Source organism: Botryllus schlosseri, chromosome 9, assembly GCF_051294905.1.
Source record: "Botryllus schlosseri isolate E-star chromosome 9, Bs_hap1, whole genome shotgun sequence".
NCBI lineage: Eukaryota > Metazoa > Chordata > Ascidiacea > Stolidobranchia > Styelidae > Botryllus > Botryllus schlosseri.
The window spans coordinates 13,130,122-13,155,039 of record NC_137244.1 but is presented as its reverse complement, the minus strand read 5'-3'; the positions used below and the strand labels follow the sequence as shown (position 1 = coordinate 13,155,039).

The window sequence follows — 24,918 nt, the reverse complement described above, 5'->3', positions numbered from 1 at the left end:
CTGTTTAGAGGGGTTTTGGAATGAATCCGATTGCCAAAAAAACATTTTCTCCTGTTATATACACAACCGCTATTCCAGAATAACACCGAGATGAGCAGCCAGTTGGACGTGGACATTAAATTGGTGCCATATATGTTGCGACCAGCCCAGAAGGTGTCGTCTGCAGCGTTATGCACTATTATTACATTCGCAGTCCAGAGGTGGTCAAAGTAGTCAAGAAAGCTACTCAAGTAGAAGTAGCGACGAAAAAATCTACTCAAGTACGAGTAGAAGTACTTCTTCCATGAGCAACCTAAAACTACTTGAAGTAGAAGTAGAATTGACTGACTTTAAAAGTACTCAAGTAAATAAGTAGTTGTGAAAACGATCCTAATTCGTTCACATGGATTGTAAAATGGTGCAAATTGAGCTATGCGAAAGGTACCTAGCTTGATTCATATTGATGCATACCAGCAGGTCTCCAATTTTCGATAGCATGTAAGCATTCGTCCACATCATGGGATGAAAATTATAGTATTGATATGGAAATGCGATACTAATTCTCTGTTTACTCAAACAGCACGTTTTAGAAAATATCATGGTACTGCGCACTCCCACATATTATAAGGTCTGTAGTTTAGTCGAACAGCAATACGGAGATCTTGTGTTGGATACGGTGTAAACGCTTTGTGCGATTAGTAAACGTTAATAAAAAATATGGTGGACCGTAAGCTATATTGTGTAGCTTTATTTATGGAAATTGAAGACATTACTACACTTTTTTTTTATACATGTACGTTATCCAGACAAAAGAACTGATATAGGCCTAAATAACAAATCAAAATATATGGTACTGGGAATTGAAAGTGAAATCTAAATCTAAAAACGGAACATGTATTTAATGTCTTTAGTCCAGAAAGTTACGAAGGTTGGTATGCTAAAACCGCTCTAAAACTAAAAAAAGTCAGAGTCCACTTTTCCAGATTAGGACACGCCATGGACAGCTAGATTACAATATGATAAGTAATTGCTAGATTGCGAAACATCAGTTTCAAACGTTATGATAAGCCATATATGCTGTGATGAAATACTTGATATGGCGAAGGGCGACAATGCGGTGTGAACGGAACCACGCCAACCCTCTACCTAAATTGTATTCACCGATACTTTCTTGAAATCATACTGGTTGTTCCGTATTCACTGCGCGTGAAGCGCGACGAAAATTCTGGGCTTAACTCAACTTTTATGAAAATTAATTGTCGATACTCCGTGAAAACAGCCCCGAAATTTCTCAGGCTATCTTCCTGATTGGAGGATTAAACTACTTCTACTTGACAACCTGAAAATAGCGAGAAGTAAGTAAGTAGATCACAAAATATTATGAAATAGAAGTAGAAATAGTAAAATTCAGATCTACTTGAGTAAGTACCAGAAGTAGAGGAAAACTACTTGAGTACTTCGAAAAAGTAGAAGTACTTCGTTACTGACCACCTCTGATCGTGTGTGTAGGAATTCTGTGGGAATGGACTGTATAAGTGTCACAAAACATTGGATAAGCAGCATTGTACAGCTAGAACGGATCTGGTCACCTAGTAGGTTCTAGGCAACCCGGAAGTTTTGCTGCAAGAGACCGCCACAATGCTTCGGAAACGATTTTGTAGGGGACATTCTACAGGCGGCGCTCAAATTAATATGTGATACATGTTATGAAAACGTTACAGTTTCAAAGCAGTTCGACCCAAATCGAGAACGAAAGCGACATCAGTTCGATCAGTGAAAAATTTCAATTTGTGAATGTATGCTTATAGCAGGGTCGGGAAACTTCTCCGGTCGGCGGGCCTTATATGGTAAAATGAAGTAGCCTACTTGGCGGGCCAGATTACAGATTCGATACATTAATCGCGTTTTATCCACTTAGACCTATACAAGGAATAAATCGTATTTAATGTAAACTTCATCTTTAGAGCATAGAGACCAAAAATAGTATTTAATGAATTAATTAGCCTAATATGTTTTATTAGCTGTAGAAGTTAATCAGACATCTGTCGTCGATGAAAGTTGTCAACAAGTTCGTTAAACTCAGGCTGCATGTCGCAGGTGGAATCAGTGATATTAGAACGCAGTCTTGTCTTGTAATGTTCACGGTCGAAAATGTTTGCTCGCCGAACCGAACACAACAAGTAGTTTCATGATCATCTTTCTCAGGTTGGGAAACTTGGATTCATTCTGTGACGCATAAAATTGGTCAATTTTTTCAGATTGGAATTTCACTTTCAGGGTAAAAACTATACTCTTCGGGCAATTCAAAATTCTGTCACGGGCCGGATCCGGCCCGCGGGACGTAGGCTATGCTGCCCGCCCCTGGCTTATAGCATAAAGCATATATGCATCACAAGATAACGGCGGCACTTCTTAGAATTCGATGCATACACACTTAACGTAAACGCGAAGAGTCTATAACTAACAGAGTATATCTATCACGTTGAAGAAAGAGCTTATACTTGAAATATATCTATACAATAAACAATACCAAACGCTGGAGAAAAAACAAGATGCAGGAGCTATCAAAAGAAGACACTCATTGCCGATATGAATAGATTAAAGTCTGTCTTCTTTAATTTCTGTGTTATTAATTGGCACAATCGTGTTTTTGGTCGCAAATGAGCTCACACTGATGTCATCGCGATTCTTAGCTGTACTGTTCGAAAGTGATGACTTCCTCCTGTATAGTGAAAACAAGAAAATTGGATAATCATCAAACGATATCTGTTGGAGAATATGTAGTGAATTATACCTCCCCCTGAAGGATGTGCCAGGCGTGTATTCGCCACTGTGACTGAGAATACTTTGTCGCAGTCCCCTACGAGCCTTGCCAACAGCAGTTCCCCATCTCTTTCGAAAGTTTGACGCCAGAAACGTGTAGAAAAACGGGTTAATCCCGCTGAAATGGAGTAACGTTACATTTATTCCACATGGCCGCCCATGTCGGCATAACAAAATCCCGGGCACATTGTTCCTAACTACCGTTGCGGCCATATTTTAGTTCCTTTTCGGGGACTGGACTGGTATATTTGTCCATCGAGCACTGACCTGTTTGAGTACGCCAATACTATTGTGAAATTCGTCACAGCGCCGCAGGTGCTTGCATGTAGTTGTATACCATTGAGACGAGCAAGATAAAATGAATGGTAGGGTAGCCAGCATATAACAAAGGTTGATACTAGACCGGAGACCATTCTAGTGACTCGTTTCCTTGTGTCGTTCGATTTTTGAGACTTACTTCCTGGAATAAAAGAACATCTTGTTTATTTCACGTGCGAGAGTACTGCCTTATGCAGATCTAATCAGTAAGTCGACTTTTTACTAAAAAAACGGAAGATTTTGGCCTGCAAAACATAATTCTGACATTTTTTTACCTTAAAAATCTTAATTTCGAAAAATTCGGCCCTCATGTGTGTGAATTAGGTGTTTTCGCACACAATGTGATAATTGTATCACTTATCTTCATTTTTGGTTGTAACTGTCTGTCCTTACTGAGTATAAGTCGGCCTGAAAAAACTTTTGACTTCAAAACTGACAAATTTATACAGGAAAAAATCTGAGCCTATGAAGAATTCTATAGTAGTTACTTCACGCATTATGGTAGAAATAATCAAAAATTTGTAGTAGTGCAACGAAAGATACTTTCCTACATTTTCGGGTAGTAGACAGGGGTGGTCAGTAACGAAGTACTTCTACTTTTTCGAAGTACTCAAGTATATTTCCTCTAGTTCTGGTACTTACTCAAGTAGATCTGAATTTCACTACTTCTACTTCTACTTCGTAATATTTTGTGATCTACTTACTTACTTTTCGCTATTTTCAATTTGTCAAGTAGAAGTAGTTTAATCCTCCAATCAGGAAGATAGCCTGAGAAATTTAGGGGCTGTTTACACGGAGTATGGACATTTAATTTTCATAAAAGTTGAGTTAAGCCCAGAGTTTTCGTCGCGCCTCGCGCGCGCTGAATGCGTGGGTCCAGTATGATTTCACGAAAGTATCTGCGAACATAATTTAGGTAGCGGGCTGGCGTGGTTCCGTTCATACCGCATTGTCGCCCTTCGCCATATGAAATATTTCATCACAGTATATATGGCTTATCATAACGTTTGAAAATGTTTCGCAATCTAGTATTTACTTATCATATCGTAATCTAGCTGTCCATGGCGTGTCCTAATCTGAAAAGGTGGACTCTGACTTCTTTTTTAGTTTTAGAGCTGTTTTAGCATATCAACCTTCGAAACTTCCCGGACTAAAGACTTTAAATACGTGTTAAATTTTTAGATTTATATTTCACTTTCAATACCCAGTACCATAAATTTTGATTTCTAATTAACACCAGTTCTTTTGTCTCGATAACGTACATGTTGAAGTATAAAAGCAAGTGTACTAATGCTTTCAATTTCCAGAAATAAAGCTACACAATATAGCATTTTTACGGTCCACCATATTTTTATTAGCGTTTACTAATCGCACAAAGTGTTTACACCGTATCCAACACAACATCTCCATATTGCTCTTCGACTAAACTACAGGCCTTATCATATGGGAGAGTGCGCAATACCATGATATTTTCGAAAACGTACTCTTTGAGTAAACAGAGGATTAGTATCGCATTTCCATATCAATACTATCATTTTCATCCCATGATGTGGACGAATGCTTATGTTATCGAAAATTGGATACCTGCTGGTATGCATCAATATGAATCATGCTCGTCACCTTTCGCATAGCTCAATTTGAACCTTTTTACAATCCATGTGGATGAATTAGGATCGTTTTCACAACTACTTACTTACTTGAGTACTTTTAAAGCCAGCCAATTCTACTTCTACTTCAAGTCGTTTTAGGTTGCCCATGAAAGAAGTACTTCTACTTCTACTTGAGTAGATTTCTTGACTACTTTGACCACCTCTGGTAGTAGAAAGTGTCTGTCCTTACTAAGTAGCTTGCTAAGAATCGAGAAAGATCGTTCAACAGCAGCAGTTTGTTTGTTTGTTTTGGGGTATTCATGGTGTTTGTCGACTACTATGGTCATTTACACCAGGCCGATATTTATCTTATCTTCCGTAACTGCCGACTTATAGCACGGCCCACCTCTAGGCTTTTTGTAAGACACCGCTGACGCGGATGAGGTGGCGAGGAGGAGCCTAGGAACAGCAGCAGTTGTTGGATGGTAACACTGAAGTTGTGCGTACATTGCTGTTGACACATCGTGGTACTTCATTCTGACAATGTTGTCTACATCAGTGGTTCTCAACCTTTTTCACCTCCCGGAACGGTAAAATTTCAAACAAACATTTGGAGGACTGGTAAACTTTTAAAAATTGAAATCAACCCAAAATCTAAAGTGTGCAACCGCTTTTTTGCAAGTATACGGTGCCAGAGAGTGACATTTAGAGGGTTTTGGTCGTAATTATTTACGTTCATAATGGCATCCATGTGATTTTATGATAGCGAGTCTGCCAAGCCTAGTTAAAATTGCCGTGTTCAGATAAACGTGCTACCGCCGAGAGTCGTTTGCAGTGTTACGCGCCGAAGCCCGTTGGATTAACCGACCACTCCAACTCGAATAATATTCTTCTCTTTGACAATATAGGGAATAAGCCTTTCGGACTCGATCCAAGCACCTTGTCGTGCTACCTTGCCCATTGCCCAATACCACCAGACGTAGGCTACTCTTGCTACAATTCCCTGCACGAAAACACCTGACCACAGCTATACCGGCCATCCACAAAACCCAGGCCGAAAAACTACCTCGTCTGCACCCCCCCAAAAAAAAAACGTTGGCCTTGGGCCCCCACAGGGCGATAAGCAATGCTTCCTCTAAGCCAGTGGTTCCCAACCTTTTTGTCTTCATTCCCCACTTATTCCGATTCTTCTTTTCCCACTACCCGAAACTATTGTCATTACGGAGCAGCTATTTGCTTGTTTGAGTACACAAGACACACAACAATTCGCCTATAAATGCAGCATAAAACGTATTGCGAACCGATGCCCGTAACCACTGCAAGCTGTGCACATGCGCAATTGCGCAATACATTACGCATTGTTGTCCATGGGACCGCGCAATGAGTTGGTGAGTGCGCGCGGGCTCGTGAAAAATTAGAGGGAACATCTGTCAAGGTGCAAAAGGCGTAAACACACCATACATACACAATACACATAAATACAGTGCTTTCCTAGTTTTTCATGGCCGGGTGGATAATTTTTCATATTATATTGACTATTAAAGTCATTCATGATTTCTAACCCTTGGCTGGGCAGTGAAGGCTGCTATCTAAACGTGTTAGTAACCCTTTTGAATTGTGGCCTGTGTGAATGCCGGTAATGTCGCACGCATAGTGAATCGACTATTGAGAATATATTACAGAAGCAGCACTCGGTTTTGTATCGGGTAAATTTGGTCTTCAACATCGTTTTCAATTCGGATTTAAATCTTTCTGTTTGATGGCAGAGTGTGGATACTACATGTTCTGTAACTTCCCTTTCATAAGAAAGACCAAACCGAATCGTTTTACATGGTTATTCGAGTTTATAAATATGAACTCATGACGATGCCGAAAATAGCCCAAAATAAAATCTGAAAATTGCCGAAATCAACACGGCCTGACTGTTATGTATATAGGCCTCATAAAATGTATTCAAGTGCAAAACTATGGAATGGATATTGAGGTAAAATTTTGGAATCCTTGACTGGTCCGACCCGCGATGTAAGTTGATTTTGACAACCCTGGCTCAGATCTTGTAAATAGGAGGTATGTGTACTGAATGAAAAGTAACAGAAGATATCATTAAAAATACAAGCGATGAAAATAAAGTGGCATGTGTAGGGTTGCACTTAAAACAGAAATCAATTTAAAACTAACATATTTAAAATTTAGTGTTTTAAACAATCGTTTGTTTTAAATGCAACCCTAGGCATGTGTCGGTCGGCGATGCGGATGTATCAGATCATGGTCGGGTAATCTCCAGCGCTGACAGGTATTTACTTCGTATGATCTACTAGTGTTTTCAATTCAATTTATTGTTAACATTTTCATCATACACCACAAGACTTGGGGTCGGCTGCATAGATCGTGATCAGAAACGATTCGCCGATAGCCATGATCGTCGATATTAGGATCCACGATCGACACCATGGCATGATTACGGCTCATTGATGCGGATTCAGAGACGAGTCAAATGATATCTAGTCGTTGACGCAAACTGACGCAAATGACATCATATAATCCGCCAATATATCAGCTAGTGGCGGAGGCGGGGATTTTCTGGGCTTCTTTCAAGAGGACGTTGCATGTGTACGGTTTACAGGTGAAAGAAATGGATTTGTACGGATACGTTAACGTGCTAGAGACACTGTGGAGCCTGTGAGAAGAAAGAATTCCTAGGAGGATGCTGAATGACCGTTCGAATCCTCTGGAATACCTTGACAATACAAAATTCGCGAAACGGTATAGGCTGTCCAAGTCATCAAGTTTGGAGCTTTTGGATATGGTGAAAGATGAACTATCATTCCCTAGTCGCCGCTGCCATGCCATTCCACCTCATTTCAGATGGCTGGCTGCCCTGCGTTTCCTTGCTTCCGCTCATCACCAAATGACTGATGGCGACCTTCTGCATATGAACAAAAGCACTGTGCGCAGAATAGTACATAAAGTTTTCAGGGCTATAGCAGGCAGGAGGAAGGAATTTATGAAGTTCCGACAACGCCCCAAGAAATAAGTGCGCAAATTAATGCATTTCTTGCTGAACACCCGTTTCCAGGAGTGATCGATCTTGTCGATGGCACCCACATACCCATCTCGAATTCCGGAGGGGATGATGGAGAACTTTACCACAACCGAAAAGTATTCTTTTCCATAAACGCACAGCTTGTGAACAATGCATGTATGGAATTTACCTATATAGTAGCCAGAGGCTCTGACTCTACGCACAACAGAAGAGTTATGGATAACAGCACCGTACCAATCCAATGAGTATAGTCTTTGAAATCATACACCCGCCTGGCCTATAGACGATGTAAAAAGGAGGCATGCACACTGAATGAAAAGAAAAAGAAGATAGTATAAAAGGACAGGCAACAAAAAGAGGTGGCATGTGTCGCAATGTTTTGACTTGACTGTGGACAGTGAAAATGCTCGACGACTGCCGGCGAACTGCTGTTCCACAGGCGTGGTCTGACATCCTTGATAGAGTGTAAATCGTGTCGAACATAAGACAATTGGAGGACGAGGACGCGATTGTGCGGTTCTCATGCGCTTTGGAATCCGAGGTGCAAAATTAGTTGAATTTTGCGGGGAATAGAATTGTTACATTCGACTTATTCATATCTTGCATGTTAATAAACCATATCCTTTAAACCACCAAATACTTGGTGTTTGGTTGCACTCACAGTCGCTTTGGAGGCCATAGCAACGATACGAAGAAATTGATGTAGATTTTTCAGTGGCTGAAGCGCATTCTTCGTGGCATCACCCCAGCAAATGAAGCTATATTCTAACTTCAATTTGAATAAAGATTCACAGAGTATCAGTATTCAGACATAGCAAAGCACAGTTGATTTTATAGATCCGCATTCCGCTCGCTCGAGGACTGTAGCTTCGTACTCAAACTTCGACGATAGGTGTCACCTTTTGAACATAAAGTGCCGTGAACATAAAGTGATGCCATCTTCCTTTTGTGGCTATCAGAGTCTTCAACAATTTCAAGCAATGCCAGCAAGATTTATGCTGATGAGTAGGGCAATTTGTTTTGGCATGTAAAAAATGTCAGAATTTTGTCAAAATTGTCAAAATTGTCCACCAAGTCAACAGATTTCTGCAAACTGCATTTCGTTTCTATCGTAGATATTTGCACAGTCGGTGAACTTATCATTTAACACTTTGCATCTTGTAGCCTACTTAATATAGGCCTGCCGTTGTAGACGCCCCGTTGTCTGTTCATTATGAATAATAAACTGTCAAAAAAAAAGGTTGACATGGTGTTATTATAGTGTTGCTCAACGTACCGCAATATCCTAACTGAAGCAAGACTTCGTGGGCATTGGTTCTTATATCAAGAAGCGCATGATAAAAATTGCGATGTAGAGCAGTGTAGACAGTTCAAGCTGTCTCCAGTGACGACATGAGAGCGACTCGCTAAGCATGAGCTGATTCGCTAAACCGCGCAGTTTCCACGGTCATTCGTTTTCGAGTCATTCATTTGTGCATGACCTTAACTGGGGCACCCCACTCTCAATCTGAGAGGGGCTGAGCTTGAAGGGGGCCAGTCTTGCCACTAATTTTTCACGAGTCTGAAGAAGAAAAATCGCAATTGCAATTTTCGTATACTACTGTCATTTATCGTTCATTAGCACATCGTCCCACAAATATCGTATGAGCGAAAGCACGCATCAAATAAGTAATAAACATTTGCATTCTCCCGACGCATGGAGTATCGTAGTTCGTACGTATTGCTGCTGTGTGGCTTGACTGACCAAAACCATCACTGATTGCTTATCAACGTAGGATATTACTCAACTTACCTATCGTTAGTGGTTTCATTATGCGACGTAGAATGAGAGCATAGGATACACAGATGATAATGAGAGGAATCACGAACGCTAGCAGGAAGTTGCACACGAGCCAAACTTGTGAATACTTGGAAACATGCTCTTCTCCCAAACTACACCCAATATTGCCCACTGTGTCCATCAACCTGACAAAATAATATATTCACAATCATAATTTTAATCAGCGATTCTGTCAATTTTATCAGCCCGAGACACGTATAATACGATACACGATACAGCCACAATTCGAACTAATGAACAAATAGAAGGGTGTCGATACGACCAGGTATGGCCTTTCAATTTGCCATCCACAAGTAACAGTGTTCCAGCTTAATCTTTCCCCAGTCTGTTTTCTTAACCGCTTTTCATTGCTCTTTTCCTTCGTTTTTGATGCGTTCTTCACCCTGTCCTTCTGAGGGCTATTTTTTGTAAAGATGTCCTAACAACAGCGACGTCGGGAGTAGAAGCGCAAATTAATCTCTGCCACTATGAATCGTGCTTCTGTCGACACTAAACCCAAGGTATTTTGCGTCAATAGCGGAGTATTTACCAAGTATACGGATCGTGGGATAATTGTCGCAAATTCCCATATAGGATGTAAGAAGCTATACATGAAGCTCGTCGATATCTAATATCTTACTCCCGCAGCACTTACTCTAATTCAAACGGTTATAGATAGGCTACATCACTAGATCCGGGGTTCCGCGAACCATCTTTCTCTTTGATGGGGGGCCACAGCCCACAAGGTCAAAAATGTCGGGAGTCACTGGTGGTCTAGCGTGTCAATGTATGTAATACAATAAGTAAATCAATTTTAATCTACAAGCTGAAGGATATTTGACTTACTCCTCATCACTAAGCACGTCGTCCAATGTATAATTGTATTCTTGATTACTCCTGAAATAATAACAAACAACGTTAGCATTGTATAAACTCTCGTGATTGAGCTGGCATAAACCTACCCTAGACCGGCGATAGACGAATCGTTGTCAGGGAAATCAGATGAACCGTTGTCAGAATAATCGCTGTAGCTGTAATATGCAGACTCAAATGAGATTGATCAAAGCTATAACACCGACAAAGGTAGGTGTATTTCATATAACCGTATTGTTCCTTGGAAACGTGAGTGAGCATGGGCAGCGGACACTTTAGCATGCAACTCTTGAACGTGTAGGTTAAAATTACCAATTGGTTATTTACACCCGGCCAATTTTCTTCATTTTTATTCCGCAGATGCTGGCTTGTAGCACAGCCCACTTCTAGGCTTTTATAACACACCGTTTACACGGATGATATGGCGAGGAAAAGCCTTGAAAAACCTGCAACACTTACGTATGAATTTTGGAGTAGACCTCGGTCGGACTCGAACCCAAGGCCGTAACTGCCGCACATCAAACCCCCCAATTGGGGGGCCCGAGCTCGAATGGCGCCCAAAATTATTTCGTGAATTAGCATAAATTATGGAGTATTTTTGAAACTTTTTCAAAAAATTTTCGCGCTCGGCGCGTATTTCAAGTTTCCAAGTATCTTGATTTGGGGGTACTCTTCCCCCAAGAAAAAATACGCAAGATTTATAGAAATGGGCATATCGGCGTTGGCCATTACCGGGTCACGATGCACCAAGACATATAAGGTTTTGGGCCATGTAGCACGCGACTCCAAGAAGTGTGCCAGAATAACGATCGACAGCGAGAAAACCTTGGCCGAAAAGGACTGCCCTTATGCTGAATGAAAATTTCGTTATATATACAAAATACATATAGGTTTAATTAGGCGCCTAAATGATTGGTGCCAAATGTTCCTGTCTTGACAATCTGAACCTCACAAGACAGGGAAAAATTATATGCCAGTGAAGAAATGCCAATTTGAAATCGTGTGTGTCTTTTAGTTTAGTAGCCTACGTTTGGGCGATTCTATATTTTTGATATAGCAGACTTGAGGTCACGAAATAACATCATACGGAGTAATACCAACGGGCCGTACAGTTTCCATAACACCTCACTCAGCTCTACCGGTAAATCTGATTACGTGAGCAGAGAGGACAGGAAATTGATAGCAATATATATGCAATTCCCGATCTTATTGACCGATTTTATAATGAATTATCGAGAATTTTCGCGATTCGCGCTCGCTCACTAAACAGTATGACTGATTACGTGGAAAAAGCGAACAACGTGATTGGGGGTAGGTTTATCACCCTATGGGAGCCCAAGACCAAAGTTTTTTTGGGCGGCCTGACGAAGTGCTGTTTTTCCTGCCAATAGGTATACGCCCGAAGATGTTTAATTATTATTGAGGGGTTCTACCTTTTCAAACACACCTCACTCAGCTCTACCTGTAAATATGATTACGTGAGCAGAGAGAGGATAAAAATTGATCGTAATATGTTTGCAATTCCCGATCATATTGACCGATTCAATCATGAATCATCGAAATTTTTCGCGCTTCGCGCGTGCAGGCTAGAAAAGCTGACTCAGCCAACGGTCCCCAATGTAGATGATAAGTAGCGATAAACAGCCTACAACCTGAGGGGGGTCTTGGGGCGAAGCCCCCAATAGGTCCGATTTATCATCATATGGGGGGCCCACGACCAACGTTTTGGGGAGGGGCTGACGAAGTGCTGTTACGGCCCTGCTCGAACCCTCAACCCATTGGTGTTGTAGCTGTGGATTAGACCAGTGCTCTTCAAGCATTTTCGTCGTGGTAATCCCTTAAAACTTTTACTCGAAACTCGTACACCCCTGACCACCTAGCTAACTGATTCCGTATGATAGTAAGCTTAATTCAGGGGTGTTCAACCTCCTTGCTATTCACGGCCGTGCTTCGATTCATATTTATAGCATACGGCCGTATTCTGGCGGAGAGTCGTCATGGCCCATCTAGACATATATACTCATGTTAAATTGGCTACTAGGATCTTCGCACCGCAGAGAGCACTTGCGGTGTTCTGTGCCATCACTGATTTCTTGAGATATACCTTCCGTATAAAAGTTGCAGTTGAACATCCTGCAGGCATACTATCTCTTCACCAAAATCGCGAATATAAATATTAGAAAACGGTAACTGGATTGCCTTTGTGGTCGCGCAGAGCGGGAAAATCTTTCTATCTGGAAAGTTAATTTCGTCGATAATATTGGTTGTTTCATATATTGCTGACAAATATTTTTCCATTCTTAGTCCACGTGATTAGATTAACCGATAGAGCTAATGGAGTGGGGGTCTTCAAAAATTTTGGGCACAAAATTAATGATGATTCATGTTCCGGTTTCCATGAATGACTTTGTTCCATGTTGTTATTTTTTTACCTCCCGTCAGGATTGTAGGCATAGACGAAATATATATTGGAATCAGGCAAGCGTGCCAGAAAAACCTTCATTCGTAAGACGCACACGATTCCGACTTGGTATCTCATTGTGGGGTGTATCATTTTCCTCTGCGGTTCGCATCTGTACCGTAGGACTCAGTTTACACGATTATATTACAAGTCACCCTGAATCGTGCCAAGCGTGAATAAAATTTTCAAGTTTATAATCTCTCAAAGATTTGGGAAACAATTCGTTAATTCAAATTGCATATTGACGGTCGCCAACACACGCTAATTGATTATGGATTGAGTGCCGCATAATTTCTGTGTAACGGCTGCATGCAACGTCTGCAGGTTGGCCACCTCTGGCCTGTTGAAATGAGGATGGAACAACGTATTTTTAATGCTAAATACTAATCAGTAGTGCCGGTTTTTGCAACTTTTGTAACTTTTTTTTACAGCTTCCGGCAGCTTCCTAAATACTCGTAAGATATGTAGAATGCTGTTTTAAGCTGTTTGAAGGAATCTTAAAGTGCAACTTTTTGCAACTTTTGTCCATTTTTTTCATGCAACTCTTTGCAACACTTTGCAACTTTTTCGATTTTTCATGAAAGTATTTTCGGTTTTGGCGAAATACACGGTCAAATTCGACTGAAACACCGTAAATCAGCACCGAAGTACGGGTATTTCGGGAGCTGAGCCGGTAAATTGACCTTTTTTTTGTCAACCGAGCAAAATGTGGTCTTTTAGTGCAACTTTTGCAACTTTTGTCAAAAATCAATAAATAAATGCAACTTTCCTCGGATTTAACTGCAACAAAAACTTGCCCTACTAATCAGGGCTCAAAATTACCGGACCATCATCTAGCACCGGGGTTTTCAAACTCAACGTCGCCGAGACACCCTGCCTACGCCCCTGCAATTATGCACACTGCGTTATTTATAAGCATCTCGTAGAAAGTACTAATTCGATATTCTGTTCTCTCGCGGCGGTTTCCTCAACAATCATTATTATAGAGACAGATATCGCAAGCTGGAACATATGTCAACTCCATCCTGTTCTACTCCAAAAGGAACCAATAAAGCCATTACTAACGGTTAGATGAGGAAGGGCATTTTCTTATGACATCACTGAAGGATTGTTACTCACAAGTTACGTAAGGTTTATATGAAGATTGTGCGATATCGCACAATGCACACCCGATCAATGTTCTGAAGCAAAAACTTGCCTGGTTATTGTGATAGCTAGTCATTGGTGTATTTTAATGCGGATCTGGTACACCCCTAGTACACCCCATCTGAGTGGTACACCCTTTTATAATTTTGGTACACCCCGGGGTACACCCCAGTACGATACACCCGGTTGAGGAGCCCTGGATTATACCACTATACGCTATCTCGCTAGTCAAAATTTGTAATCAGAAATATTGGTTCTTCCATATATTACTATAATATTTTAATCCTTTCTCCGTCACGTGATAAGAGTTAGCAGAGCTGGCGGAGTAGTGTTGGCACTTCATGATCAAATTTGAAATCCGGATAGGGATTTCCCGGGGTTACCAAAGTAGTAAAATACAGATACAGATTACACAAACAACATTTATTTCTTGTAATATTGATGCAAAAACATGAGCGCATCAATGGTGTCATCATCTATAGACCAGGAGTGTTCACTGTTCAACCACTTTCCTATTCACGGCCGCACTTCGATTACATAAACAGCGTCGACCGCATTTCATCGTAAAGTCTTAATGGACCACCTTGACGCGAAATACATATGTTAAATTGGCAACATGGCGACGTCGCGAACAGCCCTTGAAGTGTACTGTGAAATCATTGTATTCTAGTGAAATGAAAGTTTTCGGGTTGTAGCAGCAGAACGCCCGCGCATGCTTACCATTCGAACCGAAATCGAATGTGTTAACGTCATAAAGATTTATATGCAGGACCGTAACTGCCGCAACCCAGACCCCCCAATTCGTGGGGGGCCGAGCTCGAAGGGGACTCAAAATTATTTCGTGAATTAACGTAAATTATAGAGTATTTTCTTGAAAATGTTTCCCGCTGCGCGGGATTTAGCGGTGTCGAATATCTTGATTATTGGGTACCCTTGCCCAAGAAAAAACACGCATGATTTATAGAAATGGACATTTCGGCGTCGACCATTATACCACGCCACGATGCACCAAGACATATCCAGTTTTAGGCCTGTCCTGTCCTGGTAATCTGAATCCCACAAGACAAAAGTCATCCCGCAGGAAAAATATTTGCCAGCGCAGAAATACCCTTTCAAATCGTGTTCGTCTCTTAGTTTTGTTTTTGGGTGATTTCAATATCTTTTGACATAGCAGGCAGGAGGTCACGAAAAAAATGGGGGTACCATAAGTTTGGTTTGTCACCCTATGAGGGGCTCAATACCAACGTTTGGGGGGGATTGACGAAGTGCTGCTTCGGTCCTGGTTATATGTATGGGTCGTCTAGTTGCGACGATCACTAAACCTTTTCAAATTCGTGCATGCATTTCGTCGATATTATTGGTTGCTGCATATATATATATCGAATATATAGATCCTTTCTCAGCCAATGTGATCATGTTTTTAATTAGCGCTGGTGGAGAGAGGGGGGGGGGCTTCGAAAGTTTTTAGCGCATAATAAATTATTATGTGTCTTCGGGCTGTTATTATTCACTTGTTGCGTAATGCTATTTCTTGACATGCCAACACGGTTGTAGATACAGTAAAACATGCTCTGGAATCGCCCAAGCGTATCAGGAAACCTTCTTTCGTGAGACGCATACGCTTTTAAATTGGTATTTCGTCGTGGGTCGCATTATTTTCTCTTCGGTTCGCATTTGTACGTAGGGGCTCAGATTGCAAGGACTTTAATATGTTTAAATCGAAAAATTAAGTCACTGTGAATCGCGCGAGGCGCTGAATTTCGGGAGCCAATTCGTAAATTCAAATATCATGTTGACTCCTGCAAAAACACGCTATTTTAAATTATGTGTAGACAGCTGAACGATTATATTATTGTTCTGTTGCGACAGGTTAGCCACCACTGGTCTAGACGGTTTCTCAATTTGGTAGCGAAATATCCACGAACTGAAAATGCACGTTCAGCCTCAACAAATCTTGGGTTAATGGTCGTCAGTGATTCATATAAACTGTTGTTTTCTGACCGATTTTGCTGGCTTCATACAGCAGCAGCATTTCTTTATGTATATAGTATACTCGTACGCCTATATCGCAGTTTGATCTTCAACACTTTCATCCTCTACCATGATCTCACCCAGCCCTTGTGCCAAATTCATTGCAGTGTTATGGTCAGCTAGATCTTCATGTTGCTCAGTATAGCCACGATATTCTAATTCAAAAGTCAGGCTTGGAAACTATTCTTGAAAAGCATCATTTGAAAGGTCATTATTCCTACCAGAAGTTCTCCGCAACATTCTTCTTTCTAACGCTACGATACTTAGTAACACTGGTAGGCCTACAAGCCGTATAGTCTACGAATGAACTGATTACGTAGCTCATCGTTATGCCTTGGTTGGTTTTGATATCACAAAAATACATCGATATTTTGACACTGCTTTTTAATCAAATTAAGAGATATGGCGCTACTATAAGCTTTAGTATATACATTCTTGAAATCCAGGGATTCTATTGGGATTAATCCATTGGGATCAGAAAAATAGCCTGAAAACCCGGGATCGGGATTTCTCGGAGTCCTAACACTAGGTGGAGGTGATGACATCGAAATGCAGGGAACGTAATTGTACGTCATTGAGTCATGAACATGTCACACCACGAGACTATTTGTATGCCGATTGCTCGTCCACACCAGCAGGTTGCACATATCCGGTGGTTCCCAGTCTTTTTACGGCGCGACTCCATTTCCAATTTTAAAATGTTCCGTGGCCCACTTCAAAATTTGGAAAGCTGATTACTATAAATAAGGTCAGCACCTTTGCATAGACCAGGGGCCGGCAACATACGGCTCGTTGGCCGGATCCGGCCCGCGGCGGCATTTTGTCCGGCCCGTGGACAGATTCCCGTCTTACATGATAATGTGGCCCGCGGCCCATCAGTCTGCCTAGATTCCCCACTACTTGCTAACTACGTCAAATTTTAGTGACTGTGTGTTATTATATCCTGGTGTGCGCTCTGCGCAGGGTGCGAGAGTGGACCTTACGGGTAAGTTCGTCGAAGCGAAAAGACTTGCATTGTCAGCATCAGCAAGTTATTTTGCGCCAGGCTTGTGCGCGGTATAGTTGAATGAGATGAATCCCTACAGTCGCTGAGACGAACACATGCACCCTGTATACTTAATAGCATTCCATGCATTAGTATAATTTAAAAATCAAAGGTCAGTAACCACACGCGGACCTGGTCACCGGTGCACCCATGCATATTTTGGTGCACACCTGGTGTACCGTGCCCATCGTTTGAACGGCACTATTATATGCAACCAAATTGCACTTGCACATGCGACGCATGAAAACTCATCTTACTCACTTGAAATCAAAAGGAATCATATTCTCGAATGTCTTTCCTAAAAACGAGGCACCGATATTATAATGAAAAATAGGGAACAATGTACAGCTTTCCTACACTCCAACAAAGTTGTGACCTTAATGGCTTCAGGAAGTGGATGTATATTATCAATGTTACCCCTACCTCCTCGTTTTATAGATATGTATGGCGATCACTATTTGCTGTCAACTTAGCAATCACATGACCAAAGAGGCCGACCGTTGGAATCTTATATTCTCTCTTTACAAATCATTCGCGTCATTGACGACAGTGGACAGTGGGCACATTCATAGGTAGGTAGGGTTGCCAATCGCTTGGGTAGTGTCATCGCAGCCGTCTTTTCGAGAGTATTTTCGGAAAGCTGCTATAATGATCAAAATAACTTTAGCCCTATCCAAGAACAAAATATCCACAGGCTAATTTGTACAATGGATTAACGTACCTGGGAACAATATCGTACAATCACACTCGTGGACCGTGGCGTAAGTCAGAATATTGATGATACTGAGAAATGATATCAACCAGGTACATCCGCTGACGATGCACGCTGCTTTTCGCGTTCGGAACTTTCGTACTTTTTGGTTCATCGCTAAATTGATGGCCATGTATCGGTCCACTGACATCACAGTCAGAAAAGCGATGGAGGAATAGTAGTTGAGCATCCTGATGGAAACAATCAGTATCATTCTATTTGGTACACTGGGACTAGGGATTAGGGAAGTGCGATGTACATTGTACATGTGTACAATCTATATTGGGAGCACATTTATAGTAGGGAATGGTTCATAGCCGCAGCCGAGCAAATCAGTACAGCGTCATCCCGGTAACTTGACTTTTCACAACGTAATCAGGCTTACTTTATTGCCTCTGATATCTTGCACCAAGCAATCCCGTATGTCCATCGACCAAGCAACATTGTTCGAGCTTGGAAAAAGACTTGAAATAGGAAGATGAAGTCTGCAATGGCCAGTTGCAATATATATATGTTCGTCACTGACTTCTCATATTCCCTGCAAATAGATGTTTGAATAAATTCAACTGATTCTTGATCGACAGGCTATCGGAAAGTAGCGATCGCTAGCGAATTTCATGATTTTGGCGGACAACCTGCTAGAGCAGTGGTTCCCAAACGGTGAGGAATTCCCCACTGGTGGGGAATTCAATGGTTTCTGGTGGGGAATAGACGCATTTGTTCAAAATTATTTACAGGACAGTCTACATATTCACGGAGTCACATGCGCAATTACCGTTACCAGTTAACTGCTCTGGAATGTATGTATCGAAAATTATATTGCGTGTTGTTCACAAAACCTCATTTTTAACTCTGGATGACCAATGATGGCGTCACAATCGCATCCAGCACGACTAGTTTGACGTGAAATAAGGCTTTCGCGAAATTTTGAGCGTTATTGGTATCGGTTCACAATACGTTATATGTTGCAGTTATAGGCGATTGTCTTGCGTACTGGTGGTTATGTGTCTTGTGTAGTCAAACCAGCAAATTGCTGCTCTGTGATGACATAAGTGTTGGTAGTGGGGAACAGGACCCTAACTGCCGACCCACCCACCCCCAATTGGGGAGGGGGTGAGTTCGAAGGGTCCCAAAATTAGTTCGTGAATTAATATAAATTATAGAGTATTTTTTGGGAAATTTAAAAATGTTCGCGCTGAGTGGGCGATTTAATATTGCCGAATAGCTTGATTATTGGGTACCCTTCCCCCGCTAAAATACGTAGAATATATAGAAATGTAGACTTCGGCGTCGGCCATTACTGCGCCCCGACGCACCAAGACATATAAAGTTATAGGCCATGTAACATGCGACTCCGAGAAGTGTGCCAGAACGATCAGCAGCGAGAAGACCTTGGCCGAGAAGGAATGCCCGTGTGGTGACCGAAAATTTCGATATATATCCAATATACATATATGTTTAATTGTTCATAAGGCGGCTGTATGGCCTGCGCCGAATGTTCCTGTCCTTGCGATCTGAAACCCACAGGACAAATGCCATCACGCAGGGAAAAATTATTTGCCAAAGCAACACCAATTTGAAATCGCGCGGGATTTTTAGTTTTGGTGATTTCCATATCTTTTGACATAGGAGATATAGGAGGTCATGAAATAGCATAATGTATGTATGTATTAATGGGTACAACACAGTGGAGCTTATCGCCGTTTAGGCCTTGTGCTCCACGACACGAAATTTCATAAAGTTCATAGGTCTTTGCTTTTAGTATTCTTGGGAACGTCTTTCAATCTCTCTCGCAGTCATCCTTCTTTCTCTCTCGCTCCCAAGCGTTCCCATCGAGGTCGTTGCTGCCGACTTGTAGCACGGCTCACTTTCAGTCTGGGCTTTTTCAATGCACTGCAGTTGCAGTGAGGTCGGCGATGAGGAGCCCAGAGAAACAAATAGCATAATGTAATGAAGTCAATAAACCAGCGGGTCCGACCGAAGATGTTTAATTATATTTAGGGGTCCTACCTTTTCCAACACACCTTACTCAGCTCTGCCGGTAAATCTGATTACGTGAGCATGGAGAGGGGATAAAATATTGATAGCAAAACATATGCGATTCCCGATCATATTGACCGATTCAAACAAGAATTTTATAAATTTTTCGCGCTTCGCGCGTTTAGTCGAAATAAGGCGACGCACTAAACAGTAGACCAATGTAGATGATAAGTAGCGGGGAAAAAGTGTACAGGCTGAGGGGGAAGACCCCAGAAGTTGGGTTTATCACCCTGCGGAGGGCCCAAGACCAACGTTTTTTAGGGGGGCTGACGAAGTGCTGTTGCGGTCCTGGTGGGGAATGAAGGCTCGGAATAAATCTGAAGTGGGGAATGAAGACAAAAAGGTTGGGAACCACTGTGCTAGAGCAGTGGTTCTTAAACTTTACTAACGTGCAGAACACTTCCACTCTGCAAGCCTTCGCAGAACACCAGAATGTCGCTGTGTCACAATAGACATATATATAGCTAGTAGCTACACATCTATGCTAATATATTGTTATGGATTACCGGTGTACAAGTGTTGGAGGTTTCCGTGTCTTAAAATAGCACCTAAAACTGGACTGTGCTACTAGCACAGTTGCATTCAAAACATATGCTGTTTTAAAAGACCCTTGTCTAAAACATGTTGTAAACCAGGGTCCAGCAACACACAGCCTGTAGATATTTTTGTTGTATTTGTATTACTTCTCTTGCGGTAACTATGACCGTGTTAGAGAGCACAGCAGTACTGACGTAAAGTTTTTTAAAAACGTGGTTGCTAAACTGTGTGGCCTGCTTAGTTGCATTCTTGTGGCCAGCGCCATATAACAAAGAGATTTGAAAAGTGGCACGCATCACATTATCGATGATTTCATATTTTTCAGCCATACCCATATCATTGAACTTCGTGACGATCGTGTGGGTTGATCACGAGCCACGACTTCACAAATATGTCATTTCCACTATACGTGCGTATACTGCGTAGCTTTGTACTACGTGTTTCGTATGCTGCTATACAAATATTCGAATGTTACAGCCTATATCATAGTCTAAAACAGTATCTATGATTCTACTCGAATCATAGCATTAACACTCTATTCTCATTCGAGCACTCAAATCATTATGCCCAGACCTATACCTGAGACACGCTTTGAGTTAGCGACCCCTGGCCTATACATTATAGGGCTTTTCAAAAATGACTTTTTTTCTCAAATCGTTCTGGCTACTTGATAAAATTGTTAGGTTACCTAATCTAAGCCTACACACAAAATTTGGTTCGATTCCAGCCAGTAACCGCTTTGCTACAGGAGAAGAAAGTTTCTATTTATTATATAAAAATAAATAATAAAAAATTTGAAAATTACTGTTCACCCCATGAAAGTGTTAGGCTGTCTATAGAAACGAGTTATTGCCGTCGAAAAATTTGGATTTGAATAAAATAGTATTTACGGTGAGCACAACTATAATAAATAAACAAAGAATCGGGCACCGTAAATACTATTTTATTCAAATCCAAATTTTTCGACGGCAATAACTCCGCTTCCACTGGTTGGAATTGAGCCAAATTTTGTGTGTAGGCTTAGATCAGGTAACCTAACCATTTTATCAAGTAGCCAGTACGATTTGAGAAAAGAGTCATTTGTGAAGAACCCTACTATACAAACATGAGCCACTCACTTGAGAACTGTGATGATAAATATTACGACGCAATTCGCTATAATCCCAACCGTAGCAATGATGGTATACAAAATCGGAATGGCGAAATGCTCCGAAGTACAGTCGTTTGGATCTTCGTAAGTCGAGTTCTCTATATCCCAAAAATCCGGCACACCACTCATCGCGGTCAATATATATTATGCCAGCATACAGTCGGTGGTTAACTTTTCAGATGTCGTTTATCCTGCAAGGAACATGATGCATTATTACTGTTCGATTCTTTTAGATATAGCAGAGTGCATCATGCTCTCTAAGTAATCAATAATGAAGTACACTGAACAAACCGTGATTTACATCTAAATCCTATCCAGCTACGAGCCTATAAAATATTAGCAGAGTGGGGCATAATAACAGCGAAAGTGTGATCTCAGACAAATTTAAGTACAAATCAACTAATTTCCTTACTTTCTATATCCTCGCCTGTTGCGGAATACCGGGAACATAATTGTCATTAATTTGAGTAGGCCTGTGCGTGGTGACTGCAGCTGGATCGACGCGTCCTATCACGATTTTACGGATCTGGCCTGCACAGGATTTAATTCCTAATTTTGATCACATGGGCTGCGCTAAGCATCTTTGGAGCCCAGGAAAGATTTCGCACCGCACTGGATACAATTAGCCTATATCATTCGTGTTTGCATAGGGTATATTTAAATTTGTATATTCCGTGTTTGAACCAAGCACGTAACAATGAAGGGAGAGAGTCAATTCATTATTTACAACCGACGTAACGTGATTTTTCAGGCAAAATTCTCATGAATCATTATGCTTTTTTGGCATTACGAGATTTATCTTGTTTTGTGTTGAATTTTCCGCCAACTTGATGCAGCGAGTGACGGGAAGTTAAAACTCAAGGAATTTTGATCAAATATTAAATGATTTCAGTTTAATCCGGACCCTAAAATCGCAAAAAAAGATAAAACCTACTGAGGGTTCGTTTGCGAAAGCGAAGCGCTGAATTGCTTAGGCCACCGAACACAAACACGTTGTTCGCACCATACCTATAGTAAGTTTTAACTTTTCAGTATTTAGCTAGCCTTCACTCCAAACTCTTTCAATGGTGTTGATCGTATGGCATTGTAGGATATTGAATAAAATAATCAAAATCAGTTCACAGAAGATTACTTACACCGAACGTCAGTGTTACCAGAAGTATCATTACACCGTGATATTTATGTTCCACAGAACAAGATTCAGAGTAAGACTACACTGCAATATGTTCAATTGTTTATCATTGATCATCGCGTATATAGACTCTCCTACTTGAATGCTCAATGGCATAATATTCGGTATAGTCTACATTGCGTAAAATGGGTATGCTCTCTGCAACCACGAAGTTCGTTACGGGTGGCGACCCGCGGTTTAGGAAGCCCTGGCTAAAAGAATATCATAAATAAACCCAGTGCCGCGACCAGAAATGCAAACTGCATTGTAACACAAGAATGCAAGTTTTCGTCTCGACAGCTGCATTTGTGAAAACGATTTGTTAACTATACAAGCCACCTTGTTTGTATTCATTTCCATCCCTTTTGAAGACTGTAAGGGTGGTTGCTTACCATGCATCTTATTTATGGTTAGCTAATTCATGTTCGATATTATAATCAGCTTAAAATTCTGGCATTTGACAAATCATAATGCCTCAAGCCTTTGAAAAGTCCACAATTATTGTCCAAATACAGGCTTCATAAGAATCGTTAGGTGACAAATCAGATTGGTTAAAATTTGAACACATGCTCATCTCCGCGACACGTCGACTGTAGCAATCCACTATTCCTGACACAATGAATCAACTACAACAAACCAAAACATCGTTGGCGTTGTGGTCCAATTTATCTTCTTGCCCTCTTAACTGAATAGATTAGAAAGAAGATAGCTTATTCTCAATCCTGATAACAACTCATTAACGTTCAAACTTCCATAACACGCAATAATATGCAATGCCTGCACGCTACGATAGTCTTTAAATTCTACACTTTAAGTTACCTGCTCTGCCTGTGTGGATTTGATTCCGATACGGTTCGTGGCAACAGAATAATTATATTAATTGCAGTACAAGCAAGCCGCGCTACTCCACTTAACCTGCAGTCGCTTATATAATACGCAATGCTGAAGCGGGTTGCGATTACTACAATTTACGATGTATAATGATGCATTATGATACTGAACAGTATTGACCAGGTACGCTTGTCAACCTTAATTCGGGTAATTTCTATTCAATTGCTGGTCGGCCGACCGGAATACAGTTTCAACATAAGAAAGCGGGTTAACTTGTAAAAGGTTACGAATCGAAACGGCCATGTTCGATATTTCCTGTCTTTTGACGCACCACATACTTCTCGATGACGCACTGACCTTGCTGGCGTGAAGGGGATGTATAATCTTCCCTCCGTAAAATAGGCTTCCACGGGATTTCGTCATTATCGAAAGGATATCAAGCTGTGAGCGGCTGAGGTTACCATTAAATAGGTCGACATATTTTCGCTTTAGACATGGCGTGCTTCGTTTCCGCGTATTCACTTAAGGTACAGTGAATGGCCGCGCCTCGTGTCAAAGGACATCAGTATCCCAGGTAAAATGTGTTTTCGACAGGAAAAGGGTGAATATCTGAACCGTTTGGCAGCATTTTGCGGACGCTGCAGTGACACGATTTTTTAATGACTTGCATGCGTACGATTCACCAGCTCACAATCGGGGGAAATAGACTTCAGTGGCTAAATGAGTCATTCGCGGCGTAATAGGCTCCGCTTTGAATACATTTATGGTGGTAATTCAACACGTTTTCTGTAATTCCTACTCCGGTTACGTTTACCAGGCTTTACTTGTCACGATTTTATAAGTGTCACATCCATACCCGATCAAGTTCACAGTAGAAAGCACTGTAATAGAACAAAAGGATACTAATTCCGGACTCTTATTTGCATATTCCTTGGATCGAATTAGGCAGTTTTTTTTAAGAAACAATCGATTTGTCAACTGTCAAGTCGGTGCCATATTGCATTGTCTAGATATGACATGGGGGACTATTATATAGCGTCAAATCCGCACTAGGACCGCATGTCGACTTTGCTCAACATATAATCCATCCCATATTTACAACGGAGCGAAAATTCCAATCGGTCCATATGCTTGCAGAATTTTGCTGTCTGACTGCATAAAATACAGTCATACTGTTGGTCACCGTATCACTATAGAATATAGATCTTTAATTTGCTTGAATCACGATATATCTTTAAATGTATCCAAATATATTAATGCCCCAAGAACTCATGATAATAACTTTACCGCTGTAAGCGCTATATATTCCCC

The 24,918-nt window shown here is 41.2% G+C and overlaps 1 protein-coding gene across 1 annotated transcript; it reads right to left on the bottom strand.

Annotated features, from left to right (window-relative positions):
* Positions 1-1,615: 1,615 nt before the first annotated feature.
* LOC145447206 (somatostatin receptor type 2-like) lies at positions 1,616-24,161 on the bottom strand. Its single transcript, XM_080325622.1, has 11 exons — positions 23,596-24,161; positions 21,574-21,796; positions 18,264-18,416; positions 17,849-18,069; positions 17,389-17,425; positions 10,534-10,602; positions 10,418-10,468; positions 9,545-9,717; positions 3,070-3,262; positions 2,774-2,920; positions 1,616-2,701 (listed from the first exon to the last, which is right to left on the bottom strand). The coding sequence occupies exons 2-11, from the start codon at positions 21,732-21,734 to the stop codon at positions 2,578-2,580; spliced, it is 1,329 nt and encodes a 442-aa protein (XP_080181748.1). The 5' UTR covers positions 21,735-21,796; positions 23,596-24,161; the 3' UTR covers positions 1,616-2,577.
* Between the last annotated feature and the right edge of the window lie 757 nt (positions 24,162-24,918).